Source organism: Phytophthora sojae, assembly GCF_000149755.1.
Source record: "Phytophthora sojae unplaced genomic scaffold PHYSOscaffold_1, whole genome shotgun sequence".
In the NCBI taxonomy this organism is placed as follows: Eukaryota; Oomycota; class Peronosporomycetes; order Peronosporales; family Peronosporaceae; genus Phytophthora; species Phytophthora sojae.
The window spans coordinates 3128074-3153035 of record NW_009258115.1 but is presented as its reverse complement, the minus strand read 5'-3'; the positions used below and the strand labels follow the sequence as shown (position 1 = coordinate 3153035).

Sequence of the window (24962 nt, the reverse complement as noted above, 5' to 3'; positions counted from 1 at the left end):
TAGCCCCTAGTTGTCTCGACATCATAATATTTTATTTGTTCGTAAAATATATATGTACGCTGCGCTGATTGTAAAACACTGTGGCTACCTTATTTATCACAAACTTGCAGTTACTGCAAACTCTTTGTTCCAACTTAGCATCCCAAATACAATTTCTCTCCTCGCTCGATTTGTTGTGGCGGGAGTAGTGGTAGCAATGGCATACGTGGGAGGAGGGCCTCCTCCTCAGGAGGCAGGCAAGTGATTGAGAAAAACATATGAGTTTGTGTAGTAGGCGAGGATTTACAGACAGAACACCAACGTGGGCCCAAAGCCACCAACATATACTATGATAGTGAAGCTTATGCTCTTCTGTGTGAATCTAAGACTGAGCTCCCCCGAGCCTTGCCTGCCCTGTATAGGGCACTCCAGGAAGACTGGGGAGCCAGTGAAGCTTGAGGAGCTAGGGTAAGGGCCATAGGACTACAGTAATGTGCGTGAATACCGGACGCCTGATATATATAAGGTCTCCAAGAGTATAAGTTGAATCCGATTGGTTAAGAAAAAGGAATGTATTGATATTATTTAGTTCGTCAAGAAATTGATGGCGGCCTTGCTAATAAGGCCCGAGTGATACCAGCAATGCTGTATGGTATCAGCAGTAACCTTCGACCAGGTGTCCTCACACCACATCAAAGCGGTAAGAATGTCAATCTTATAAGGCTCATCTACTCCTTCTCCTATTTGGTCGAGCGCATACAACATTTTCTCTGATAGTACATACCTCTTGATACAATGGATGATACCTTGGTTGGTAGTTTGAGGCTTTGATCGCAAATGAGGAAGTGAACGCTTTTAAAGGAAATCAAAGTGGCGAAAGCGCGCCTATATTCAAATTACCGCTGAATACGACATCAACCTTTGCTTATCACCATCTCGTCACATCGTAAGCCCAGAATTATAAATTATACAAGGGTATTAGCTGTAGACCCGTCCGATATTCACGCACATTACTGTACAGTTTGGATTTATTACTACGGCGTCCATTTAGAGGGTTGAGGCGCCAACAATGGCGACAATTTAGAGAATAAAGAGGTTTTTGATCAGTTATAGAACACCTCTAGTGAAATCCATATCAACGTCCTGCATTCTGGTGTTTCTCATTCCTACCGGTACACTCATTCGGAATGAGTCATTCCATCTTAGCGTATAATAGCACCTTGTACATGTAGCTTCCCGAAATTTTCAGAGTTTCCTCAACATCACTTTTGAAGCAAGTTTTTTACCATCTGGTGTCGTAGTATACGTGTAGTATACGTCCTCCTCGAGTCGCAGCTCCAGAGGATCGCGAGCGCAGGCGCCGAATCGCTGGAAGCTGGACGGGCTGCAGCGCAGGGCGCCATGGTCGGGTGAATGGCCGACGGGCTGGCTGGCTGCCTGCCGTAAAAGTTCTTGGACTCCTGGCGGGCCCCTCAAGCGACGCCGATCCGGGCCCAAGAGTCATTCGCCAAAGTGCCTGTCCAAGAAGATCGATCCGAGCGACGCACGCCATGCGCCCGAGCAGCAGCCAGCAGCTGGGCGTGGGCGACTGCGTGGCCGTCAAGCCCAAGCCCAGCGACAGCGGCGGCGCCAAGAGACTCGGCCGCGTGCAGCGCCTGCGCTCCAGCGGCGCCGTCGACGTGTTTTACGCCGACGGCCGCGTCGAGGAGCGCGTGGGGCGCGACCGCCTCGTGCCGCCCAAGTCGCCCGACAGCAAGACGCCCAGAAGCAGCAGCAGCAGCAGCAAGACCGCGAGGGCCAGCGGCGCCAAGTCCAAGCGGCCCGCAGTGGACACGACCAGACGCGACGGCGCGAGGCCCCGGACGACGAGCCTCGACGACGAGCTGGAGGAGAAGGCCCCCGCTCCAGGTGCACAAGCTGAGGCCACGCAGCGCAGAGCGTGCACTGCAGCGACTGCCGCTGCCCCCACCAAAAGACGACAGCCCACCGAGGCGTCTCCTCACTCGCAGCAGAAGCAGCCGGCGTCTTCGCGACGACAACGAGACTTGAGCGACTCGGTCGCCCACACGCAGAAGCAGGTGACCGAGATCTTGGAGGCGATCGCTGCGACAGATGCCGACGCAGTAGCTGTGGTGGGTTGAGTATTCCGTGCTTGGTCTGGCTGGGCTTGTGCTGTCTGCTGACGCTCTTGATGTTGTTGGTGGTGTTGATGATGATGCCAGAAAAACTCGCTGTCGCTGCTGCTGCGCGTGATCCGGTCGGCCCCGCAGATCACGGCCGAGTGCATCCACGAACAGAAGGGCGAGCTGCTTCTGCTCGACACGATCCAGACGCACGCCTCGCACGCAGTTCTGCTGTGTTACGGCTGCGTGCTCATGCGCAAGCTGTGCCACCTCAGTGTCGAGTCCGTCGAGCTCTTCTTGCAGCACGGCATCGTCCCCACGGTCGCCCAGGCGCTGCTGAGCTTCCCGGAAGACGCCATCTTGCAGGCGTCCGCGTGTGGATGCCTTGCCGTGTTGACCCAGACCAGCGACGTCAGCAAGAACGAAATGCTGTCGATGAGCGATCCGAGCATCCTCGGACTGGTGCTCGCGTCTCTGGATATCCATCGCGAGTACTCGAATCTCACGCGCCAAGTCCAGATTTATGCATGTGAAGGTAAGGCGTCGTGTACTGTATCCGCTAGAGCGCGTACGGCTACCTGACTGACTGACTGACTGACTGTGTGTCCTTGCGCAGTTTTGACTGAGTTATGTGACTACGGTGGGCCATCAACCGTTGCGTCCTTGATCGCCCATGATCCTCGGCGGAAGGCAGAACCCACCATTGAGCTGGCTGTCGCCCTCACCCGACAGAGCATGGCTCGTGAAGATAAGAAAGTGACGTGTTCGTTTTGCAGTCTGTTGTTGTGGTACGTTGACAAGCGGTTGGAGGCGAAGCTGTTCTCGAAAACTCACTGGTTTTGCTGCTTTCCTGCGATGCAATGCCTAGTCTTGCCTCAAATAGCTCAGCCGCGGCCGAGAGCTTGCGCGAGGTTGGTGCCATCGCGGATATCTCCGTTGTTATGGCAAAGTATCCTGTCGACGAAGGTGACGTGCGTTCCTCTTTCGTCTTCGGTAGGCGTCGCACTGTTTTCTTACATACGCGTGCGCTATGTATGATACAGGTATTATACGATTCTCCGCTGCAGCACTGCGGGAGATCGCGGAGACGAGCCTGAGCCATTCGCCATCGAAAACTGTTCATGAAAAGGCTCGAGTCATTTTGGACGAGGACGTGTCTTCCCAGCGAACTAGTTCAACGGCAGCCTTTCCAACCAAACGAGAGCGTTCGCTCACTCCAGGAGCGTCGAGTAGCCGCAGCCGCGATACTTCTCCACGAGCGACCGCAAGAAAAGGAGAGTCCGGCCTCAAGTCCACCACTGGTCGACGCCGACCCAAGTCGCCTACAAACCGGCCCAACACATCCTCGGGGATACCAGCTCCAGGGAATGCGCGTTCGTTCGGACAGTTGTCAAATGCTCTCGGCGACGCCCCAGGTGCCTCGTTCTTCACTTCCCCTGTAAAGCTGGCGGATGAGCCCCGAATCGCAACACCAAAGGCATCAAGGCTTCCTCCCCCACGCAGCAGAGATGAACATATGCGGAGGGTGGGCGAAATGAAGCGGCGGGGTAACGGAAACGGGCAACGCGATCGTCTCTTGATGAAGACGTACGGCAACGCACCTCTAGGATCGAAGACCCATCGAACAGGTGCTTCATCCGATGCATTCGGCTCGCAGAGTGACAGAGGCTTCACTCGGGAGAATTCGTTTAGTCCTCTGAAAAACAACTATTTGGGAACTGAAGGTGTGACGTTCGTCATCCCCCCGCCGTTGTCGAGCAGTCAATCGCTGGAGCAGCCAATCGTATCACGAGGTACCAAGACACCAACGCGACCGCACTCAGCGCGCCTAACACCGCTGGTCAACGAACGGGTAAAGATTTCCACTGCTAGGTTTCCGAGTTCTGCAGCGGAGTGGGGGAGCGGAGATGATGCGTGGCCAATGGATACCAGCATGAGTACCGGCCATTTACGCCCCCAGACTGCCGTCGTAGTCACAAAGCTGTCTGATCCTGCCAGTCGATGGGACAGGCCGAGCGATCAAGTATCCGACCACAGGAAGAAAGACCGTGGAGACTCCAGAGAAAGGAAGCGAGAACGCGAGTCACCTGGAACGTCAAAGGCCGCTGGAGCGACTGACAAGCGGCATTCTGCTGGAGAGAGACCCAGGTCACCGTCCAGCAGAAGGAAAGGTCCCTCTTTGGCTCGCTCGAGTTCTATTGACACTGATGAAAGTGCGGTTAACCACGGACTACATGGTGAAGCTGCGAGTAGGCCGCCTCCTAGTGCCGTGACGGACATGGATCAGTCCATGGCTGAGCTCCGTGAATTTGGGCAGCAGCTGCTCAAAGAGGAAGCGAGAATTTCCTCACTGCTCGCGCAAGCAGGCTCCAAGTCTCCAGGTCTTAACCGCATGAGTTTCTCGGATAAGCTCCACAAAATGATTGAAATCGCGGAGTCGTCCATGTATGAGCGAAGTCTCGCAATGAGCGGCACTCAAAATTGGGGGGATTCTGCATCACGAACACCGCCCAAAGCTGCACACGCTGCGCCTGGTGAAGAACGAATAAGTAAGGCGAGGGATGTGGCTAAACCGGCCATGGAAGGAACAAGCTCGCGAAGAGCCCCGGTGGCTGCGGACGCAAAGATCCCAGCGTCCGAGGCCACGACCCCAAAAGTATCGTCATCAGGATACAAGAAGTCGCGCGCATCGACAGTGGGGCAAAAGAAACAGCATAAATCCGCTGCTAAAGTGGGCGCGATGTCGCCGAGGGCAGATCGAAAAGTTGTCTCGAAGCTGGACACGAAGGGTCGAACGCCTTCAATACCGTTCTTGGAGCCACTTCAGATTGGCCCCGAGAAAGCACCTGCGAAGCAAGACACGGATCTGAGCTTACAGGAAGAGAGAACAAGCTTCGCTGTGGCTGCAGATAGTCTCTCAATCGCAGGGGCCTCTCCGCAAAAGAAAGAGGGTGAAAGGGATATGGTCTTTGAAGAATCGATTCAGGAAGAAATTCCAGCCACGATATCCCCACTGGAAGTGTCTAGCAGGCTGGAGGAGAAGGAGGATGAACCAGTGCCTGAGCACATCGATGCAAAGCATGAAGAAGAGGGCTACCACGACGTTGATGCAATCGCGCCGGTGCCTTCTCTGCACGACGCCGTGGAGGAATCCCCGATCGCCGAAGAGATTGGCTTTGCTTCGCCGGCAAAGGAGGAAGCTGACTCTGACAGAGCCGTAGTCTATGATTCCCATGCTCTCACCAACGCCCAAGATGACAGCTATGAAAATGATCAGCACAGCTTTGAGCCTGAAGCGAGTTTCGTGGAGCTTGTGGCACCACTGGCAACGCCGGCGGACGAACCCATTCTCGAATCCGAGCTCGGTGACAAGGCAGCTGAGGATGAATTTGAAGTTGCGAGGGCGACTGTTGTGGAGGGTGAAGGGGTTGCGATATCGCCTCCTGGTGATGAGGAGAAGATGACAATTTCTGAGCTGCTAGATGCGAAAGGCCCGGTCTCGAAGGAAACAACTCCTGAAGACCTTGTCACATCTGAGGCAGCTCACGAAACTCACGCGTATGAAGACACGTGGGGGCGGAAGAGTGAAGAGGATGAGGGTGATGTACCGCTAGCGCCGAGCGAAGTCGAACCAAGTTCCTTTCCTATCAGCGAGCAAAAGCCAGAGGATGCTGAAATTGATGAGTACGAGTTTGTTGAGCTGCCTGTTCCAAACCAAGATGACTTGACGATTTTGCTGGACTGGTCTGCGGCTCGCGACACCTGTCATGAGTTTACCGGTCGGGGAATCACGGATGCATTGGTGGAAGTCGAAGCGATGGGGGGCGTGCATATTTTGTTACCACGCGAGGAGATCGTATCTATCGATGTTGTCCGCGGCGAGAGTGCTGATGATTCAGATGTATCCTCTGCTGCGAAGACCCCGGTTGACAACAATAACGACATCGTTGGCATTGAAGCACGTACCGTCGGTTCCGAGGAAAACAGCGCCGGCAGCTCCACAGTTGCAGCTTCGGACTCAGCTTTGCTGAGCGCTCTTCAAAATGTGGTTAGCTCCCTGACTCCATCCACCGTACTAGCCCAGGAGATACTTACCAGTACTATGGAGCAGCTGAGCGAGAGGGACTGCAGCCGCGGGGCTCAAGATGACGATTTTAGCATACAACAAGCGCCTACAGACGATGTGGCCGGCGAGATTGGTCGCATTGTAGCCTCTAGAATCGCTGGATCTCTTAGTAGCGCAGTGGAGCAACTCCGAGCACTCCCTCTCGATGCGGAAGGAGGAGTTGAGTTTTCCCAGAGCTTGAACGAACTCGTTGCTGTTGCTGTCGAAGCAGTTGCTCAGAGGATCCAAGCGAACGATGAACTCGTCGTAGTTTCACCTGTTGAACGCCACCAGCCCGCTACAACAGCCCCCGTTCCTTCTCTTGAGTTTTCGCTACCGAGTAACAACGATCCGGAGCTGAGTCACCGTTCCGACACATCGCGAATCGATGAAGACCAATACGCAAGCCATCGCTCTGACACATCGAGGACCGACGAAGGTCATGTGTCTGTGCAGATGGCGAAAGCAATTCAAGATAGCGTCAATGGGATTATTGCGATGTCTTTGGTTAGCATGATGCGGCAGTTTGAGCTCTCGAAACTGGACCAAGCTGGCATGGACCCAGAATCGGAGGGAGGTGATGAAGCGGTTTCAGCGAAGCAGCTGGAGAAGGAGCCGTCCCAAGGCGGTATTAATGAACTTGAGCTTGGAGAAGACAATGACGCAATCTTGCCGGCAAAAACGGCAATCGCTGTAGGCAGCTACGTGAATGGTCTCATTGCGCTTTCAGTGCAGAGCTCGGTTGAGCGTGCGCTGGAGAATGGAAGCCCCTCTGGTCGTCTGAGTGAACTGACAGTGATGGCAGTAAACCTGCACAACGTATACCAGGAGGAGAACATTCTGCTGGACGCCGGGATGCTTAAATCAGACACGAGTCGATCGAAGACGCAAAAACCGATCACTGGAACGGTTGAAGCCATCTCCCAGGAAAACAATGCCCAGGAAGAGTTGCCGGTGCAGACTGTCATTGCGATCAGTCGAAACGTTGATGGTATCATCGCCCTTTCCCTAGAAAAAATGGTGAAGCAACTCTGCTCGGTCGAGAGTAGTAGAACCGACCCCCAAATTGATGAAAGCTTCGAAGAACTCGCACCCCTGCCTGATCCTACTCACGCTGATGACACTCATGCCGAACTGACGTTTCCGAGCAATTTCGACCAGGATCTCGATGCTGTCGTTTCGGATGACGTATCCGTTGCAGTTCGACGAAACATTTCGGCTGTTGTTGCTGTTACGCTGGAATCGGTGCTTCAGCACTTACAGAATGCCGATGATCAGTTGGAACAGTCGGCAAAAGAACAAGCATCCGCTAGAAGCGCAGCGACTCAAGAACCGCAGCTACCAGTAGCTGAGGGTAGCTTGGTGAGCCCCCGCGAAGGAGATACAGGGAGGGCGGAACAAGCTCCTCCACAGAACTTGTGGGACGAAGACGATAACTCGGCTGGACTTCAGGACTTGCCTGTTGCAATGTCCATTTCGATCCAACGTAGCGTCAATGCAATTTTGGTGCAGGCGCTGCAAAATGTAATAATGGACCTTACGCGTGAGTCAGTTGTGGAGGAGTCCAAGGAACACTATGACGAAGAAGAAGAATTCCGTCCCAGGCTGAGCTTATCAGACGAAACTGACGATGCACGTGATGCCGAGGCAGTGCCCTACGACCATGCTGCGGTTATGACTGCTATCGACACCTTCGACCCGCTGCGTCTGCCGGACGATGACGATAATCAAGCCTCTGACAGGGACACTAAGGGGGTCTCGATTCAAATGGCGATTGCTGTGCGTTGGACTGTCAGTGGTATGATTGCTTTGGCAGTCGAGAATGCGATTGCGGATAGTGTGCTTCACAGCACTGCAGGAGACACGCCGGCAGAGGAATTCTGTGCGCTGGGTAGTGACAACGATACTATTACTAAAGGGATCTCGAGTGACATGGCAGTCGCTATTCGGCAGACGGTGGCTGGGATCATTGAGCGAACGACCGAAAATGTGCTGTCTCAAATAAGTGCTCACACCGTGAAGGAGCTGGTTTCTCAGCTAGTAGAGGCCACAGCGTCACAGGACGAACTATCAGGGGGAGAGAGTGTCGGGGATCTCGTCTTGAGTGCTCGGGAATTTGATGCACTTGACCAAGTGTCCGAGGAGGAGGAACCCGCACTCCCCGTCCTAATGTCACTGGCTATTCGGCAAGCCGTTAATGGTTTGATCGGAGTATCTCTCCAGGCTGCACTAGAAGACACACTTGGGGAATCCCCTGCGAGAATTTCACTGGAGCCTGAGAGCGGCGGAAGTGCCAATTCTGTGGACAGTAATTTGATGGGGGAACCACGTAGGGCTGTGCCGAGCGGTCCTGCCTGCATTCCGCCTTTAAATTTCCCGATTGCTAGTGTGCACGAGCAGCGAAACGACGAAGTGACTGAATCCGGTGAAGAAGACGCAGAGGAACAGGTATCTGTAATGGCTGCAATCGCTGTCAGCCGGACGGTCACTGCAGTCATCGCAGCAAGTGTGGAAAAAATGCTCGATTCTATGGCTAGTATGGGTGCTTCGCTCGTCGCAGGGCAGGACGCGCCTCTCGTCCCTCCTCCACAGAGTTTGAGCCACGATGAACACGAGCACGTCGCAGTCGATGACAGGTTTGAGGCTTCTGCATCTTCAGAGGCGGCCAAGGATAAACCAGATGACGTTCAATCTGGACCCAGTGGGCCCCTGCTTTCTTCACGAACTCCTGAATGGAGTGAGCACCCCGAAGGCGATGATTATCGTGATGGTGCCTACGAGGAAAGTTTGACACCAGCGATGTCTGTTGCTGTAGCTCTCTCCGTTAGAGCGATACTGATGGAGGCAGTGGGTAAGGTCTCACAACGAGTTACCCTTCCTCACGCATACAAGGATGACATTGAGTTCGTGAAGGAAGAGGTACTTGAAGCAACCCACCAAGAGAATGCTACAGATAACCTGGATGGTTATCACTTACTTGCCCACGAACGTGACGCGGTGTCAACTGCACTTACCAGCGTTGTCAATACAATGACTGCAGCTACGCTAGCGTCGATCAGCAGTGCATCAGAGGCGCACCAAGTTGGCGGGTCGATTGAAACTGACGCCGATGCTCAACATGTAGTGAATCCGCAGGTGCAACAATTAATGGATCAAGTCCTACATATTGTGTCAGACCCTACCGAACCGCAGAGCCAATCTACCACTGCGGTAGACGAGGTAACTACAGCGGTGGGCGATCTCCTCAATACTCTGCAAGCAACGCCCGAGGCCGAGGTGGCCGCAGCCGCCGAAGACCTGGTGCGTGCCGTGGAGTCTGCTGCGCATGCCGCCGCCGAGCACGAGGCCGTTGTTGAGACGTCTGTGGAGGTCGAGCAGGTGTCCGAGGCCCCGGAGGCGTCGATGGAGCAGCAGCAGCAGCAGCAGCAGCAGGAGCCGACCGCTAGCGCGAGCGAGGACGTCGCTGCGACCGCGGCAGCCGCAGCCAGCGTCGCTGTCGTGGCCGCTCTGTCGGCGACCGTGGACGCCGTGGAGGCCGAGTCGGAGTACGCGGACGAGGACTTCGGCGACGAGCAGGTCACGGAGTCCGTTCCGGAGGTGACCGTCGACGCGGCGGACGAAGTAGCGGCGACCGAGCCAGCCGAGGTGGCTGCCGCGGCCGAACCGAGCGAGGTGGCAGCGGCCGTGGCGCAGGCGGTGGATGCCGTGTCGGATGCGGCGTCCGAGGCCGAGGTGGCCGCAGCCGCCGAAGACCTGGTGCGTGCCGTGGAGTCTGCTGCGCATGCCGCCACCGAGCACGAGGCCGTTGTTGAGACGTCTGTGGAGGTCGAGCAGGTGTCCGAGGCCCCGGAGGCGTCGATGGAGCAGCAGCAGCAGCAGCAGCAGCAGCAGCAGCAGCAGGAGCCGACCGCTAGCGCGAGCGAGGACGTCGCTGCGACCGCGGCAGCCGCAGCCAGCGTCGCTGTCGTGGCCGCTCTGTCGGCGACCGTGGACGCCGTGGAGGCCGAGTCGGAGTACGCGGACGAGGACTTCGGCGACGAGCAGGTCACGGAGTCCGTTCCGGAGGTGACCGTCGACGCGGCGGACGAAGTAGCGGCGACCGAGCCAGCCGAGGTGGCTGCCGCGGCCGAACCGAGCGAGGTGGCAGCGGCCGTGGCGCAGGCGGTGGATGCCGTGTCGGATGCGGCGTCCGAGGCCGAGGTGGCCGCAGCCGCCGAAGACCTGGTGCGTGCCGTGGAGTCTGCTGCGCATGCCGCCGCCGAGCACGAGGCCGTTGTTGAGACGTCTGTGGAGGTCGAGCAGGTGTCCGAGGCCCCGGAGGCGTCGATGGAGCAGCAGCAGCAGCAGCAGCAGCAGCAGCAGGAGCCGACCGCTAGCGCGAGCGAGGACGTCGCTGCGACCGCGGCAGCCGCAGCCAGCGTCGCTGTCGTGGCCGCTCTGTCGGCGACCGTGGACGCCGTGGAGGCCGAGTCGGAGTACGCGGACGAGGACTTCGGCGACGAGCAGGTCACGGAGTCCGTTCCGGAGGTGACCGTCGACGCGGCGGACGAAGTAGCGGCGACCGAGCCAGCCGAGGTGGCTGCCGCGGCCGAACCGAGCGAGGTGGCAGCGGCCGTGGCGCAGGCGGTGGATGCCGTGTCGGATGCGGCGTCCGAGGCCGAGGTGGCCGCAGCCGCCGAAGACCTGGTGCGTGCCGTGGAGTCTGCTGCGCATGCCGCCACCGAGCACGAGGCCGTTGTTGAGACGTCTGTGGAGGTCGAGCAGGTGTCCGAGGCCCCGGAGGCGTCGATGGAGCAGCAGCAGCAGCAGCAGCAGCAGCAGGAGCCGACCGCTAGCGCGAGCGAGGACGTCGCTGCGACCGCGGCAGCCGCAGCCAGCGTCGCTGTCGTGGCCGCTCTGTCGGCGACCGTGGACGCCGTGGAGGCCGAGTCGGAGTACGCGGACGAGGACTTCGGCGACGAGCAGGTCACGGAGTCCGTTCCGGAGGTGACCGTCGACGCGGCGGACGAAGTAGCGGCGACCGAGCCAGCCGAGGTGGCTGCCGCGGCCGAACCGAGCGAGGTGGCAGCGGCCGTGGCGCAGGCGGTGGATGCCGTGTCGGATGCGGCGTCCGAGGCCGAGGTGGCCGCAGCCGCCGAAGACCTGGTGCGTGCCGTGGAGTCTGCTGCGCATGCCGCCACCGAGCACGAGGCCGTTGTTGAGACGTCTGTGGAGGTCGAGCAGGTGTCCGAGGCCCCGGAGGCGTCGATGGAGCAGCAGCAGCAGCAGCAGCAGCAGCAGCAGCAGGAGCCGACCGCTAGCGCGAGCGAGGACGTCGCTGCGACCGCGGCAGCCGCAGCCAGCGTCGCTGTCGTGGCCGCTCTGTCGGCGACCGTGGACGCCGTGGAGGCCGAGTCGGAGTACGCGGACGAGGACTTCGGCGACGAGCAGGTCACGGAGTCCGTTCCGGAGGTGACCGTCGACGCGGCGGACGAAGTAGCGGCGACCGAGCCAGCCGAGGTGGCTGCCGCGGCCGAACTGAGCGAGGTGGCAGCGGCCGTGGCGCAGGCGGTGGATGCCGTGTCGGATGCGGCGTCCGAGGCCGAGGTGGCCGCAGCCGCCGAAGACCTGGTGCGTGCCGTGGAGTCTGCTGCGCATGCCGCCGCCGAGCACGAGGCCGTTGTTGAGACGTCTGTGGAGGTCGAGCAGGTGTCCGAGGCCCCGGAGGCGTCGATGGAGCAGCAGCAGCAGCAGCAGCAGCAGCAGGAGCCGACCGCTAGCGCGAGCGAGGACGTCGCTGCGACCGCGGCAGCCGCAGCCAGCGTCGCTGTCGTGGCCGCTCTGTCGGCGACCGTGGACGCCGTGGAGGCCGAGTCGGAGTACGCGGACGAGGACTTCGGCGACGAGCAGGTCACGGAGTCCGTTCCGGAGGTGACCGTCGACGCGGCGGACGAAGTAGCGGCGACCGAGCCAGCCGAGGTGGCTGCCGCGGCCGAACCGAGCGAGGTGGCAGCGGCCGTGGCGCAGGCGGTGGATGCCGTGTCGGATGCGGCGTCCGAGGCCGAGGTGGCCGCAGCCGCCGAAGACCTGGTGCGTGCCGTGGAGTCTGCTGCGCATGCCGCCGCCGAGCACGAGGCCGTTGTTGAGACGTCTGTGGAGGTCGAGCAGGTGTCCGAGGCCCCGGAGGCGTCGATGGAGCAGCAGCAGCAGCAGCAGCAGCAGCAGCAGCAGGAGCCGACCGCTAGCGCGAGCGAGGACGTCGCTGCGACCGCGGCAGCCGCAGCCAGCGTCGCTGTCGTGGCCGCTCTGTCGGCGACCGTGGACGCCGTGGAGGCCGAGTCGGAGTACGCGGACGAGGACTTCGGCGACGAGCAGGTCACGGAGTCCGTTCCGGAGGTGACCGTCGACGCGGCGGACGAAGTAGCGGCGACCGAGCCAGCCGAGGTGGCTGCCGCGGCCGAACCGAGCGAGGTGGCAGCGGCCGTGGCGCAGGCGGTGGATGCCGTGTCGGATGCGGCGTCCGAGGCCGAGGTGGCCGCAGCCGCCGAAGACCTGGTGCGTGCCGTGGAGTCTGCTGCGCATGCCGCCGCCGAGCACGAGGCCGTTGTTGAGACGTCTGTGGAGGTCGAGCAGGTGTCCGAGGCCCCGGAGGCGTCGATGGAGCAGCAGCAGCAGCAGCAGCAGCAGCAGGAGCCGACCGCTAGCGCGAGCGAGGACGTCGCTGCGACCGCGGCAGCCGCAGCCAGCGTCGCTGTCGTGGCCGCTCTGTCGGCGACCGTGGACGCCGTGGAGGCCGAGTCGGAGTACGCGGACGAGGACTTCGGCGACGAGCAGGTCACGGAGTCCGTTCCGGAGGTGACCGTCGACGCGGCGGACGAAGTAGCGGCGACCGAGCCAGCCGAGGTGGCTGCCGCGGCCGAACCGAGCGAGGTGGCAGCGGCCGTGGCGCAGGCGGTGGATGCCGTGTCGGATGCGGCGTCCGAGGCCGAGGTGGCCGCAGCCGCCGAAGACCTGGTGCGTGCCGTGGAGTCTGCTGCGCATGCCGCCGCCGAGCACGAGGCCGTTGTTGAGACGTCTGTGGAGGTCGAGCAGGTGTCCGAGGCCCCGGAGGCGTCGATGGAGCAGCAGCAGCAGCAGGAGCCGACCGCTAGCGCGAGCGAGGACGTCGCTGCGACCGCGGCAGCCGCAGCCAGCGTCGCTGTCGTGGCCGCTCTGTCGGCGACCGTGGACGCCGTGGAGGCCGAGTCGGAGTACGCGGACGAGGACTTCGGCGACGAGCAGGTCACGGAGTCCGTTCCGGAGGTGACCGTCGACGCGGCGGACGAAGTAGCGGCGACCGAGCCAGCCGAGGTGGCTGCCGCGGCCGAACCGAGCGAGGTGGCAGCGGCCGTGGCGCAGGCGGTGGATGCCGTGTCGGATGCGGCGTCCGAGGCCGAGGTGGCCGCAGCCGCCGAAGACCTGGTGCGTGCCGTGGAGTCTGCTGCGCATGCCGCCGCCGAGCACGAGGCCGTTGTTGAGACGTCTGTGGAGGTCGAGCAGGTGTCCGAGGCCCCGGAGGCGTCGATGGAGCAGCAGCAGCAGCAGCAGCAGCAGGAGCCGACCGCTAGCGCGAGCGAGGACGTCGCTGCGACCGCGGCAGCCGCAGCCAGCGTCGCTGTCGTGGCCGCTCTGTCGGCGACCGTGGACGCCGTGGAGGCCGAGTCGGAGTACGCGGACGAGGACTTCGGCGACGAGCAGGTCACGGAGTCCGTTCCGGAGGTGACCGTCGACGCGGCGGACGAAGTAGCGGCGACCGAGCCAGCCGAGGTGGCTGCCGCGGCCGAACCGAGCGAGGTGGCAGCGGCCGTGGCGCAGGCGGTGGATGCCGTGTCGGATGCGGCGTCCGAGGCCGAGGTGGCCGCAGCCGCCGAAGACCTGGTGCGTGCCGTGGAGTCTGCTGCGCATGCCGCCGCCGAGCACGAGGCCGTTGTTGAGACGTCTGTGGAGGTCGAGCAGGTGTCCGAGGCCCCGGAGGCGTCGATGGAGCAGCAGCAGCAGCAGCAGCAGCAGCAGCAGCAGCAGCAGGAGCCGACCGCTAGCGCGAGCGAGGACGTCGCTGCGACCGCGGCAGCCGCAGCCAGCGTCGCTGTCGTGGCCGCTCTGTCGGCGACCGTGGACGTCGTGGAGGCCGAGTCGGAGTACGCGGACGAGGACTTCGGCGACGAGCAGGTCACGGAGTCCGTTCCGGAGGTGACCGTCGACGCGGCGGACGAAGTAGCGGCGACCGAGCCAGCCGAGGTGGCTGCCGCGGCCGAACCGAGCGAGGTGGCAGCGGCCGTGGCGCAGGCGGTGGATGCCGTGTCGGATGCGGCGTCCGAGGCCGAGGTGGCCGCAGCCGCCGAAGATTTGGTGCGTGCCGTGGAGTCTGCTGCGCATGCCGCCGCCGAGCACGAGGCCGTTGTTGAGACGTCTGTGGAGGTCGAGCAGGTGTCCGAGGCCCCGGAGGCGTCGATGGAGCAGCAGCAGCAGCAGCAGCAGCAGCAGCAGCAGGAGCCGACCGCTAGCGCGAGCGAGGACGTCGCTGCGACCGCGGCAGCCGCAGCCAGCGTCGCTGTCGTGGCCGCTCTGTCGGCGACCGTGGACGTCGTGGAGGCCGAGTCGGAGTACGCGGACGAGGACTTCGGCGACGAGCAGGTCACGGAGTCCGTTCCGGAGGTGACCGTCGACGCGGCGGACGAAGTAGCGGCGACCGAGCCAGCCGAGGTGGCTGCCGCGGCCGAACCGAGCGAGGTGGCAGCGGCCGTGGCGCAGGCGGTGGATGCCGTGTCGGATGCGGCGTCCGAGGCCGAGGTGGCCGCAGCCGCCGAAGATTTGGTGCGTGCCGTGGAGTCTGCTGCGCATGCCGCCGCCGAGCACGAGGCCGTTGTTGAGACGTCTGTGGAGGTCGAGCAGGTGTCCGAGGCCCCGGAGGCGTCGATGGAGCAGCAGCAGCAGCAGCAGCAGCAGCAGCAGCAGCAGCAGGAGCCGACCGCTAGCGCGAGCGAGGACGTCGCTGCGACCGCGGCAGCCGCAGCCAGCGTCGCTGTCGTGGCCGCTCTGTCGGCGACCGTGGACGCCGTGGAGGCCGAGTCGGAGTACGCGGACGAGGACTTCGGCGACGAGCAGGTCACGGAGTCCGTTCCGGAGGTGACCGTCGACGCGGCGGACGAAGTAGCGGCGACCGAGCCAGCCGAGGTGGCTGCCGCGGCCGAACCGAGCGAGGTGGCAGCGGCCGTGGCGCAGGCGGTGGATGCCGTGTCGGATGCGGCGTCCGAGGCCGAGGTGGCCGCAGCCGCCGAAGACCTGGTGCGTGCCGTGGAGTCTGCTGCGCATGCCGCCGCCGAGCACGAGGCCGTTGTTGAGACGTCTGTGGAGGTCGAGCAGGTGTCCGAGGCCCCGGAGGCGTCGATGGAGCAGCAGCAGCAGCAGCAGCAGCAGCAGGAGCCGACCGCTAGCGCGAGCGAGGACGTCGCTGCGACCGCGGCAGCCGCAGCCAGCGTCGCTGTCGTGGCCGCTCTGTCGGCGACCGTGGACGCCGTGGAGGCCGAGTCGGAGTACGCGGACGAGGACTTCGGCGACGAGCAGGTCACGGAGTCCGTTCCGGAGGTGACCGTCGACGCGGCGGACGAAGTAGCGGCGACCGAGCCAGCCGAGGTGGCTGCCGCGGCCGAACCGAGCGAGGTGGCAGCGGCCGTGGCGCAGGCGGTGGATGCCGTGTCGGATGCGGCGTCCGAGGCCGAGGTGGCCGCAGCCGCCGAAGACCTGGTGCGTGCCGTGGAGTCTGCTGCGCATGCCGCCGCCGAGCACGAGGCCGTTGTTGAGACGTCTGTGGAGGTCGAGCAGGTGTCCGAGGCCCCGGAGGCGTCGATGGAGCAGCAGCAGCAGCAGCAGCAGCAGCAGGAGCCGACCGCTAGCGCGAGCGAGGACGTCGCTGCGACCGCGGCAGCCGCAGCCAGCGTCGCTGTCGTGGCCGCTCTGTCGGCGACCGTGGACGCCGTGGAGGCCGAGTCGGAGTACGCGGACGAGGACTTCGGCGACGAGCAGGTCGCGGAGTCCGTTCCGGAGATGACCGTCGACGCGGCGGACGAAGTAGCGGCGACCGAGATGGCCGAGGTGGCTGCAACGACCGAGGCCCTGGTGAGTGCGGTGGAGTCCGCGGTGCAACCCGAAGCGGAGGAGCCCGACGACGTCGCAGTTGCCGAGGTGGGCGCGGAGGAGGAGAAGGTGGCGGAGGCAGCAGCCGAGCAGGAGGTGGCCGAGCCCGCCGAAGCCGAGCAGGCGGTGGAGCCGGAGGTGCAGCAGGCGGTGGAGCAAGCGCTTCAAACCGTGACGGAAGCGGCACCGGAGCCTGTGGCGGAAGCTGCGTCGGCCGCCGAGACGGCTGATGCGACCGAGATGGCCGAGGTGGCTGCAACGACCGAGGCCCTGGTGAGTGCGGTGGAGTCCGCGGTGCAACCCGAAGCGGAGGAGCCCGACGACGTCGCAGTTGCCGAGGTGGGCGCGGAGGAGGAGAAGGTGGCGGAGGCAGCAGCCGAGCAGGAGGTGGCCGAGCCCGCCGAAGCCGAGCAGGCGGTGGAGCCGGAGGTGCAGCAGGCGGTGGAGCAAGCGCTTCAAACCGTGACGGAAGCGGCACCGGAGCCTGTGGCGGAAGCTGCGTCGGCCGCCGAGACGGCTGATGCGACCGAGATGGCCGAGGTGGCTGCAACGACCGAGGCCCTGGTGAGTGCGGTGGAGTCCGCGGTGCAACCCGAAGCGGAGGAGCCCGACGACGTCGCAGTTGCCGAGGTGGGCGCGGAGGAGGAGAAGGTGGCGGAGGCAGCAGCCGAGCAGGAGGTGGCCGAGCCCGCCGAAGCCGAGCAGGCGGTGGAGCCGGAGGTGCAGCAGGCGGTGGAGCAAGCGCTTCAAACCGTGACGGAAGCGGCACCGGAGCCTGTGGCGGAAGCTGCGTCGGCCGCCGAGACGGCTGATGCGACCGAGATGGCCGAGGTGGCTGCAACGACCGAGGCCCTGGTGAGTGCGGTGGAGTCCGCGGTGCAACCCGAAGCGGAGGAGCCCGACGACGTCGCAGTTGCCGAGGTGGGCGCGGAGGAGGAGAAGGTGGCGGAGGCAGCAGCCGAGCAGGAGGTGGCCGAGCCCGCCGAAGCCGAGCAGGCGGTGGAGCCGGAGGTGCAGCAGGCGGTGGAGCAAGCGCTTCAAACCGTGACGGAAGCGGCACCGGAGCCTGTGGCGGAAGCTGCGTCGGCCGCCGAGACGGCTGATGCGACCGAGATGGCCGAGGTGGCTGCAACGACCGAGGCCCTGGTGAGTGCGGTGGAGTCCGCGGTGCAACCCGAAGCGGAGGAGCCCGACGACGTCGCAGTTGCCGAGGTGGGCGCGGAGGAGGAGAAGGTGGCGGAGGCAGCAGCCGAGCAGGAGGTGGCCGAGCCTGACGCGGATCCAACGTTCAATGAGGAACGTGGGGATTGTTATGAAAGTGCTTCGGCAGATGTTGTTCCTGAAATGGAGCCGAAGGTTGATGTCGTGCATGCAGTTGATGTAGCGGAGCTTGTGGGTCCTGATGATGCCGAAGTGGAGGGCGAAGTTGCTGCCATTGCGCAGGAAATCGTGGATGCAGTGGAAGTGAATGCTACACCCCCACACATAGTTTCTGCCGCCGCTGTGTCCAGCGCCGTGGTTGGCACGCTCCTCAGCCTAATCGACACTGTCGAGCTTGAACTGGAAGATTGTTGGAAAGCCGAGGAAGATATCGACCCTGCCATGGAAGGCGTGGACAAGCAATTACACGACCTGATACCGAACGTCGCGCCACTCACGCCCGGCAGGTCAGACGTATCGCCCCGCGCGGAGCAAACCGATCAGCGAGTAGAGTCTGAGGTGGTGAGAAGCGATCTAGATGTTGCTCCGCTTAAGCCCAACATTGAGGTGCAGCCCTCGACCGGAAAGAAAGCTGTGCCGCCCGAAGCAAGCGAGGACAACGTTGACTCAGTTCGAGACGCAGATTTCGTCGAACTTGCCCAGTTACCTGAACCCAGCCCAGCAGAGCTCTCGGCGGCAGCCGTCAGCGTGGCGGTCGTGGGGGCCCTCTTAGACGTCGTTGACGCCATCGACACTGATGCATGAGGAGTTGTTGTGTGCTCAAAGTTTTGCGGTGGACACTCTGGGTCTTTCATGTTAGTTCTTGATGTTGTGTGTACAATAGCCAATAGATTAATCAAGTTTTGTTACGATGCATATCCGTCGGAGGTATGGCGATCCCTGCATTCTGCAGCAGCTTACTGTGTTGCCGTAGTTTTACTCATCAGCCCTGGGCCCCACATGCTGCGCGGCGCACCTTCAGGCGGTAGAATTTATATCGAGCAGAGCCACCTTTCATTGTTCAGCTCGCTCTGGTGTCTGTAGTTTCTTCTCGTAGCTTATGTTGTCCGGACAGCACAGCCTACTCGTGAGTCTAAGCCGCCTTCTTATCGACGTGTTTGCGTACTTGAGCTCTGCACAAGTATCCTAGTTGTCGCTGCAATGCCACCCTCGTGCTCAAAAGATCTGGGTCGCCACTTTGCCACACCACGACGGAAGGCGAGCCACGTACTGTAGTGTATCAACGGGCTTGCAGCGCGCAGGAGCTACCCCCCTCCCCTCCGCACAGCTTGCTGTCACCTATGGTCTTGGGAACCGTTGGGTGTAGGTCCTTCCGATTACTGTATCGCCTATCTTCGCCTTAACTTCGGCCCCTGCACAACATCAAAACTCGGCCGAAGATAGTGGTTACATTTGGCGGCTCGTGTACACTTGGATAAACTATAGTTGGATATTCGTACCCCCAGTAACTTCGTCCCGAAGCTGGGATTGGCTGAAAAAGAAAATAGGAAGGGACTGACCACAGCAAGGAAGAGGAGGCGGCTCACACAGTGGGGACACTCGCGGGCTCGGTGGTGTTCGCAGACTCGGTGGCGCTTGAGGAGATGGTGGGTGGCTTTATAGTTGGTGTGCTCGTGGACTCGTGGCGCTCATGTTCTTGTTGGTGCTCGCAGACTCGCTGGTGGTGCTCATATAGCTGGTGATGCGTTCGGAGCTGGAGTTTTCGCGGGGCTCGCGGACGTGGTGGTGCTCGTGCAGTTAGTGACGCTCTTGGACTCGGTGGCGCTCGCGGACGTTACTCAGTGGTGCTCGTGGTGATCTTGAAGCTCGCTCGTGGTGTACACAGAGCTGGAGGGGCTCATGTAGATGTGATCTCGGTGGTGCTCGTGGACTCGTTGGTGCTCGTGGACTCTGTGGTGCTCGCGAACTCGTCGGTGCTCTCGGACTCTTGGAGATCGAGGTACACTCGGAGCTGGTGGGCTCATGTAGCTGGTGGTGGCCGTGGGCTCGGTCGTGCTCGCGGACTTGTTGGTGCTCACGGGGCGTGCGATGTTCTTGGAGCTTGTGGTGCTGTGGCCTCAGTGGTGCTCGTGTAGCTCATGTCGCACTCGGAGCTCGTGCTGCCCTCCCAGCTCATGGCGCACTTGGAGCTCGTACTGCTCCTGGAGATCGGGCTGCTGTCAGACCTCGTGGGGCACTCCGAGCTCGTGCTGCTCTCGGAATTAGTCTGTGGTGCTCGCGGATGCAGCGTTGTTTTCGGAGCTCGTGGTGCACTCCGATCTGGCGGTGCTCATGTCGTTGAAGCTGGTGGTGCTCTGGTGCATCGAAGGTGGCATGACGTGTATTCAAGTTACATATGCATTGTGTAATCCCAACTTGACCAAGAGGCCTCCAACTATCTCACTCATGCTGCTAAGAACCGGATACGCGGTAGTGAGCGAAACGCCGCCCGCTGCTGATCAGTTAGCTCACCCCAGGCTTTGACTATACCGGTAAGTTTTCCAGAGCGACGGCGCTTGCGCTGTGTTCCTTCTTTTGCATCAGCAGCTTTGGTAAAGCCATTGACTAACACTGTTTCGCACTGACTTGCCATGTTTTTCATTGCAGATACCCATTGAACCCTGTCCACCTCTCGCGATAATGCAGGAACTGGTGGGATGCTGGCTAAGTCGGCAACGTAGGCAACGATTTTAACAGCTCGAAGGCAATCCTTCTGCCCGCGATTTCCTCGTTCCTTTGGAATAGAACCCAGGCCTTCTGTGTAGAACTGGACGAGAACATCGGAGAGATGCCTACCCTTCAGCTTCGTCAAGCTAGTGGGCCACGCCTAACCAAGATGAGGGGATCGTAACGAGAGCCCGCCAGAAACTTCAGCATCTGGACTACCTTCCGTCGCATTGGTGGAGGAAGCGTTGCCTTCGGGTTGACGATCAAGCCGTCGAAGCTCAAGATGTAGCATGCTCCTGAGCTCCTCATTGGAGGTCACCAGCTGCTGGTGTCCTATGAGTAGCCGTTCCAGCGTTTCGGCAAAGGTATGGAATCCAACAAACTGCTCTGCTTGCTCCTGGATTGTAAGGCTGTCTCCAACATGTTGTATCGGAAGTGAAAGGATGTTGTCGGTGACAAAGCGTTTGCGAATCTTGCTTCCCCAGTCAAGCAGCTCGTCCTGACATTCAAGCTGCGAGTGCAGAGTGGAATGTACCCGCTCCAGTTCTTGGTGGACGATGTGTTGCGGTGCGACAGCAAGCGTGTCGCGGTAGTATATCAGCAGAGTCGCGGTAAGACAGTCCGCGAAACCTTTCGGTGCGATCTTGGAGAAGTGAAGCAACCGTAGTGCTTGAGCAAATGTACTGACCCTTGTGAATGTCTGATGTGATTCTTTTTCGAAACAGGCAAGCGTAGGCGGGTGACCAGCCTGCTTTGTGTCCACCCACCCTCCGAGCACCTTTGCAACGTTCTGGTCGCTCGCCGTCGTCGGCGATATGTATTCGAGTAAGGTAGCAAATCCATCCATGGACCAGAACCCCCGGTGGAATCAGCCAGGTTGACGCTAGCGTTGGAGCTTGCATGCGCAGCGCCACCTCGACGCGCTGAGTGTGACTGTAGACTTTGCGTCAGCTCTCGCTTTGTGTCGTACTGATACACCGATTCTAACACTCGATTAATGTATGCAGCCACACGCTCGTCTGTTGTAGCTTCAGTCACTTGCGAGAACACATATTGTATGGGTCAGCAACCAGCTGAGAAGCCAACGTGTGAAAGGGATCGATGCTCCAGCAAATCGGAGAGCAAAAAATTGAGATAGTCTCTTGCTGCTGCACCTTGGTGCTATTGAAGCAGCACACAGGTCAATTACTTATTACAATGCTAAAGCCAAAGTATATGCACGTACCGTGTCAGATCAATGAGAAGAAAATTACCATGCCAGTGCAAGTCCGTAAAGTGTAGCATTCCTACGTCGGAGCTACGACCAACTGCAAGCCACTGGTTGTTAAGAAGAGTGCGGTCGAGTAGCGCCTTCTTATCGTCTTTGAGAAATAGTATGGTTGATATTCAGCGAAGATCATCAATTGTTATGGGTGGAGCTTGGTTCTTCAGCTTTTTGCCTTCCGAGATGGCAAGCATGAGATATTGCTTTTGCAAATGGCGTCGGCAACGCCGATACCCTGCGGAACAGGTCCGTTCCCGTTTTCTCCTCCAGTTGTCTCTTGATAGAGCTCAGATAGTTCATCGATGTTTGCCAGTGGATGTCAGGATCATTGAACAGAAAGGTAAGGAGCTTACCAAGCATTTCCTTAGTGACCTGTGCTACCCTCAGCGTCTCCATAGTCAGGTTGGTGTCTACGTGTTTTTTCAAGAAGGTGTTGAATTTCGCACGGGCTGAAGAATCTTGTTTTCTAGAAGAAGGCCCCAACTCGCTCTCCATCAAGTCCACGATGGCTTCGACATCTGCCCCACGCTCCATTGTCGGCGTGGTGCTGCGAGCAGTTTTATCAAACGCCCTTTCACATGTTACTAGAATGGTGCTCTAATGTTGCTCGAACTTTACACTTATCTTCGGCGACGACGTTAACCAAATACACTACTGTAATGCTCACCGCGGCGCCGAGCGCTTTCGAGGACGCTAAGCACGCAGTTTCTCTCTCCACCCTCTCCTCTGACACCACGCAAAGGGTGCCGGCGCACGCAGCAGCCTTAACATGTAGTACGATCCTCATACGCTTTAGACTGCAAGCTTCCAGCGCCGCTGCTGCCGGATACGCGCTCTCCTCCGTGAGCGTGCGCTGCGCCGACGTAAGCACGAGGCCGCTCTCATCCACCATCGTAGCTCTGACGCCCAGCAGTCCCCGACGTTGAGCTCAGTACAAGCGCAGCGAGCCGCTAACATTGACGGGTGTGGTGCGTCCGGACTGTAGGCGAAGGCTACCCAACCTCACGCGGCAAGCAAGAGGCTGGTCACGGCGACAGGGATTGCATGCGCCGCTGCAGCGGCAACCACGCATCGGCGAGCGCAAGCAGCGAAAGTGGTCTCGCCATGACGGTATCCCTCGCAAACGCAAGGGTGGATCTCCCGTGGAGACAGAGCAGTCCAGCACCGCCGGGAAGGCGGGCGGGCCCGCTGCAAAGAATGACAAGGCTCGGCAGCCATCCAGCTCAGACTCCACTCGGTCGTCGCGCGGGGTGATCGATTCCTCACCAGCGTGTCCCAAGCAGGCAGGACAAGAGCGAGCCAAGCGTGGTGCGGCGCGGTGCATCGGCGCGCGAGGCTGACGCACGCGTGAGTGGCTGGTGCGGTCGGGTGGGGTGGTTGGTCTCAGCAGAAACGCACGGAGGTGTGGGCGGCAGGCGCGCGTTCGCGCCACGTTGCAGGCAGGCGGACAAGCAAGCAAGCAAGCAGGCGCGATGGAAAGCGCGTGCCCTGCTCACTCGGGGCCGGCGCCGAGCTGGCCATCGGCCATCGGGGCCAGTCCGCCGGTCCAGGCAGCAGCGCAGCGCGAGCTCCTCGGCTCGAGCCGCGCTGGGCTCGGATCGCTGACGCGCCCGGCTCTCGTCGCCCGTGGCGCTGCAATTGGCCGATGCCCTCCCGCTCTATATTCGTTCTGGCAGGCCGCCACCGGCGGTACCACTCGGAGCGGCCCGAGCGCGGCGCCGTTGCTTGCGGGCGCCACATGGAAAACCCCGCGTCGCGCATTGCGCGCAAAATAGGGGTGTATCGGGTCTCGCAGGCTGCGGCCCGGCTGCACGCGTTTCGAATGTTCGATCCCGACGACGCCACGACGGCGGGCTCACTTGGCTCGTCACGCGCCCGGGCGCTCAAGAGCTTTGCCAAAGCCCGGCCGCGCTCCCTGGCGGCTCTGTGTGTGCTGCACAGCGAGCGCCCCGATTCCGGCCGGTCGTCGGCGGTGGGCGGGCGGGCCGCTTGCAATTGCCGGCGTCGGTCGTGTCTTTCCCTGGGCCCGCGACCGGCCGGCGTTTGCGCTCGCCGGCGTCCATCGCGCTTGCAGCAAATCGGATCCCATGGGGGGCAATTGCCCTGCAACCCTGTCGTTGCCGGCTCGCTCCGGCTTGCGGCTCGGCTCGCCTCGTCCCGTTTAACTCGTATACGCACCGTACGTGTGTACTCCGGGCTCAACTTCGAGTTGCCGTTGCGGTCGGCACCTACAAACTCGGCTCGCCGCGCGCCTTACGACCGCTGGAACCAGCAAACACGCCCTGCCACCGCTGCCTCCGTCGTCCCCGGACAGATCGTCAGCAGTGCCGCAGAGGTTTGCCCGAGCGCTCGAGGCGTCGCAGAGCAGGGTCGAACAGCTTTGCAAGTCGCTGCGGCCGCCCGCCTCACATCGATGATCAGGATCGCCTTCAACACGTACCTTACGCTTTTCCCCAGCGATGCGGTGCGGCCGCGGCGGTCCCAGCGCGAAGCAGCAACGCGAAGCAGCAGCAGCAACCGCGCGTCGCATGGATCTCGAGTCGCAGACGAGAGTCGCTTGCTGGCCGCCGCTGCAGCTTGAAGCTCGCACGAACGTTAAACCTTACAGTACATGCAGTCGGCCCAACATGCTGCGGCGGCTAGCGAGAGATCGATCGCCTCTGCTGGCCGATGTTAGCCAACGCGAACACACGGCGGCAAAAACTGAGGCGAACCAGGCAAAGTCGCCCGGACACCTACCTACACACACCGGCAGCAGCATGCTTTCCGTTTCGACACCTAGCGCTCGTTTCACCTCCAGCACGTGTTTCCTGTGATGTGTAGGTGTTCGGCCAAAATGTTGTGGTAGCGCGGCGAGACTATGATAAATATAAAATAACTCGCTACTGTAGCTGAGCAAACGCAGGAGAGACGGTCCTGTCAAACCAGCGCGGCAACGACGACAACAATACCAACGCTGAGAGCATCCCAGCACCGGCAGCGCGGTTTTTCGTGGGGTTCGTCTCGAGGCTACAGTCTTACAATACCCACCGCTGCAACAATACATATTAATGCATGCATACATCCACCTTGGACTTGATAGATCGTTGGCAATCAGCACAACCAGCCGCCGCCGGCGGCAGCAGCAGCATGCCGCAACAAGTTGTTGTTGCCAACAACCGCGCTTGCTCGAATCGGGCTCGGCTCAGGACCGATTTTCACTATAATACCCGCCGGCTGCCTGCCAGCCGGCCAGCCGACGACACCGATGCCGCCGCCGCCGCCGCTCCAGCGGTGGACGGCACGCACCCGCAGAAGCCACCTATGCACGAACCCAGGTCGCCGGAGCCGAGCTGCGGCCCGGCGCCGGGGCGGCGGCAGCGTCGGCAGCGGCGCCCATGCCTGCCCTCGCCTGCCGGGGCCTCTACGCTCCGCAGCGAGCCCGGCGACGTACTTGCTCGCACCCGACAACCAATCACTTCCGATAAAAAAG

At 61.1% G+C, this 24962-nt stretch overlaps 5 protein-coding genes across 5 annotated transcripts; 3 read left to right on the top strand and 2 right to left on the bottom strand.

The window, feature by feature from the left end:
• Positions 1 to 576: 576 nt before the first annotated feature.
• On the bottom strand, positions 577 to 801 carry PHYSODRAFT_403678 (hypothetical protein; the record flags this gene model as incomplete). The annotated part of the gene is made up of 1 exon (XM_009516388.1): positions 577 to 801. A coding segment is annotated over one exon (225 nt), but the record flags the coding sequence as incomplete, so codon positions are not given.
• A 728-nt stretch (positions 802 to 1529) lies between these two features.
• Positions 1530 to 2120, top strand: PHYSODRAFT_293314 (hypothetical protein; the record flags this gene model as incomplete). The annotated part of the gene is made up of 1 exon (XM_009516387.1): positions 1530 to 2120. The coding sequence occupies one exon, from the start codon at positions 1530 to 1532 to the stop codon at positions 2118 to 2120; it is 591 nt and encodes a 196-aa protein (XP_009514682.1).
• A 234-nt stretch (positions 2121 to 2354) lies between these two features.
• On the top strand, positions 2355 to 4497 carry PHYSODRAFT_446502 (hypothetical protein; the record flags this gene model as incomplete). Its single annotated transcript, XM_009516386.1, has 7 exons — positions 2355 to 2637; positions 2719 to 2890; positions 2971 to 3068; positions 3146 to 3257; positions 3333 to 3689; positions 3768 to 4250; positions 4368 to 4497. Coding segments are annotated over 7 exons (1635 nt in total), but the record flags the coding sequence as incomplete, so codon positions are not given.
• Positions 4498 to 9237: 4740 nt separating this feature from the next.
• PHYSODRAFT_293313 (hypothetical protein) lies at positions 9238 to 18324 on the top strand (the record flags this gene model as incomplete). The annotated part of the gene is made up of 2 exons (XM_009516385.1): positions 9238 to 16341; positions 17803 to 18324. 2 exons carry the CDS (start codon positions 9238 to 9240, stop codon positions 18322 to 18324), a joined length of 7626 nt encoding a protein of 2541 aa, XP_009514680.1.
• A 757-nt stretch (positions 18325 to 19081) lies between these two features.
• On the bottom strand, positions 19082 to 21262 carry PHYSODRAFT_284095 (hypothetical protein). Its single transcript, XM_009516384.1, is given in 8 exon segments — positions 19082 to 19166; positions 19233 to 19246; positions 19257 to 19583; positions 19637 to 19786; positions 20050 to 20121; positions 20167 to 20591; positions 20663 to 20863; positions 20953 to 21262. 3 exon segments carry the CDS (start codon positions 20119 to 20121, stop codon positions 19359 to 19361), a joined length of 447 nt encoding a protein of 148 aa, XP_009514679.1. The 5' UTR covers positions 20167 to 20591; positions 20663 to 20863; positions 20953 to 21262; the 3' UTR covers positions 19082 to 19166; positions 19233 to 19246; positions 19257 to 19358.
• Positions 21263 to 24962: the final 3700 nt, after the last annotated feature.

Excerpts from the sequence above, each read along its gene's own strand:
- PHYSODRAFT_284095 (XM_009516384.1), bottom strand. The coding sequence starts at position 20,121 with ATGGCTTTACCAAAGCTGCTGATGCAAAAGAAGGAACACAGCGCAAGC. Across the intron at positions 19,787-20,049 it reads TCGCTCTGGAAAACTTACCG|ACTAATTCCGAGAGCAGCAC; the intron begins GTATAGTCAAAG and ends CGAGCACCACAG. Across the intron at positions 19,584-19,636 it reads GCTACACGAGCACCACTGAG|TCCGCGAGCACGACCGAGCC; the intron begins GCCACAGCACCA and ends AGCACCAACAAG.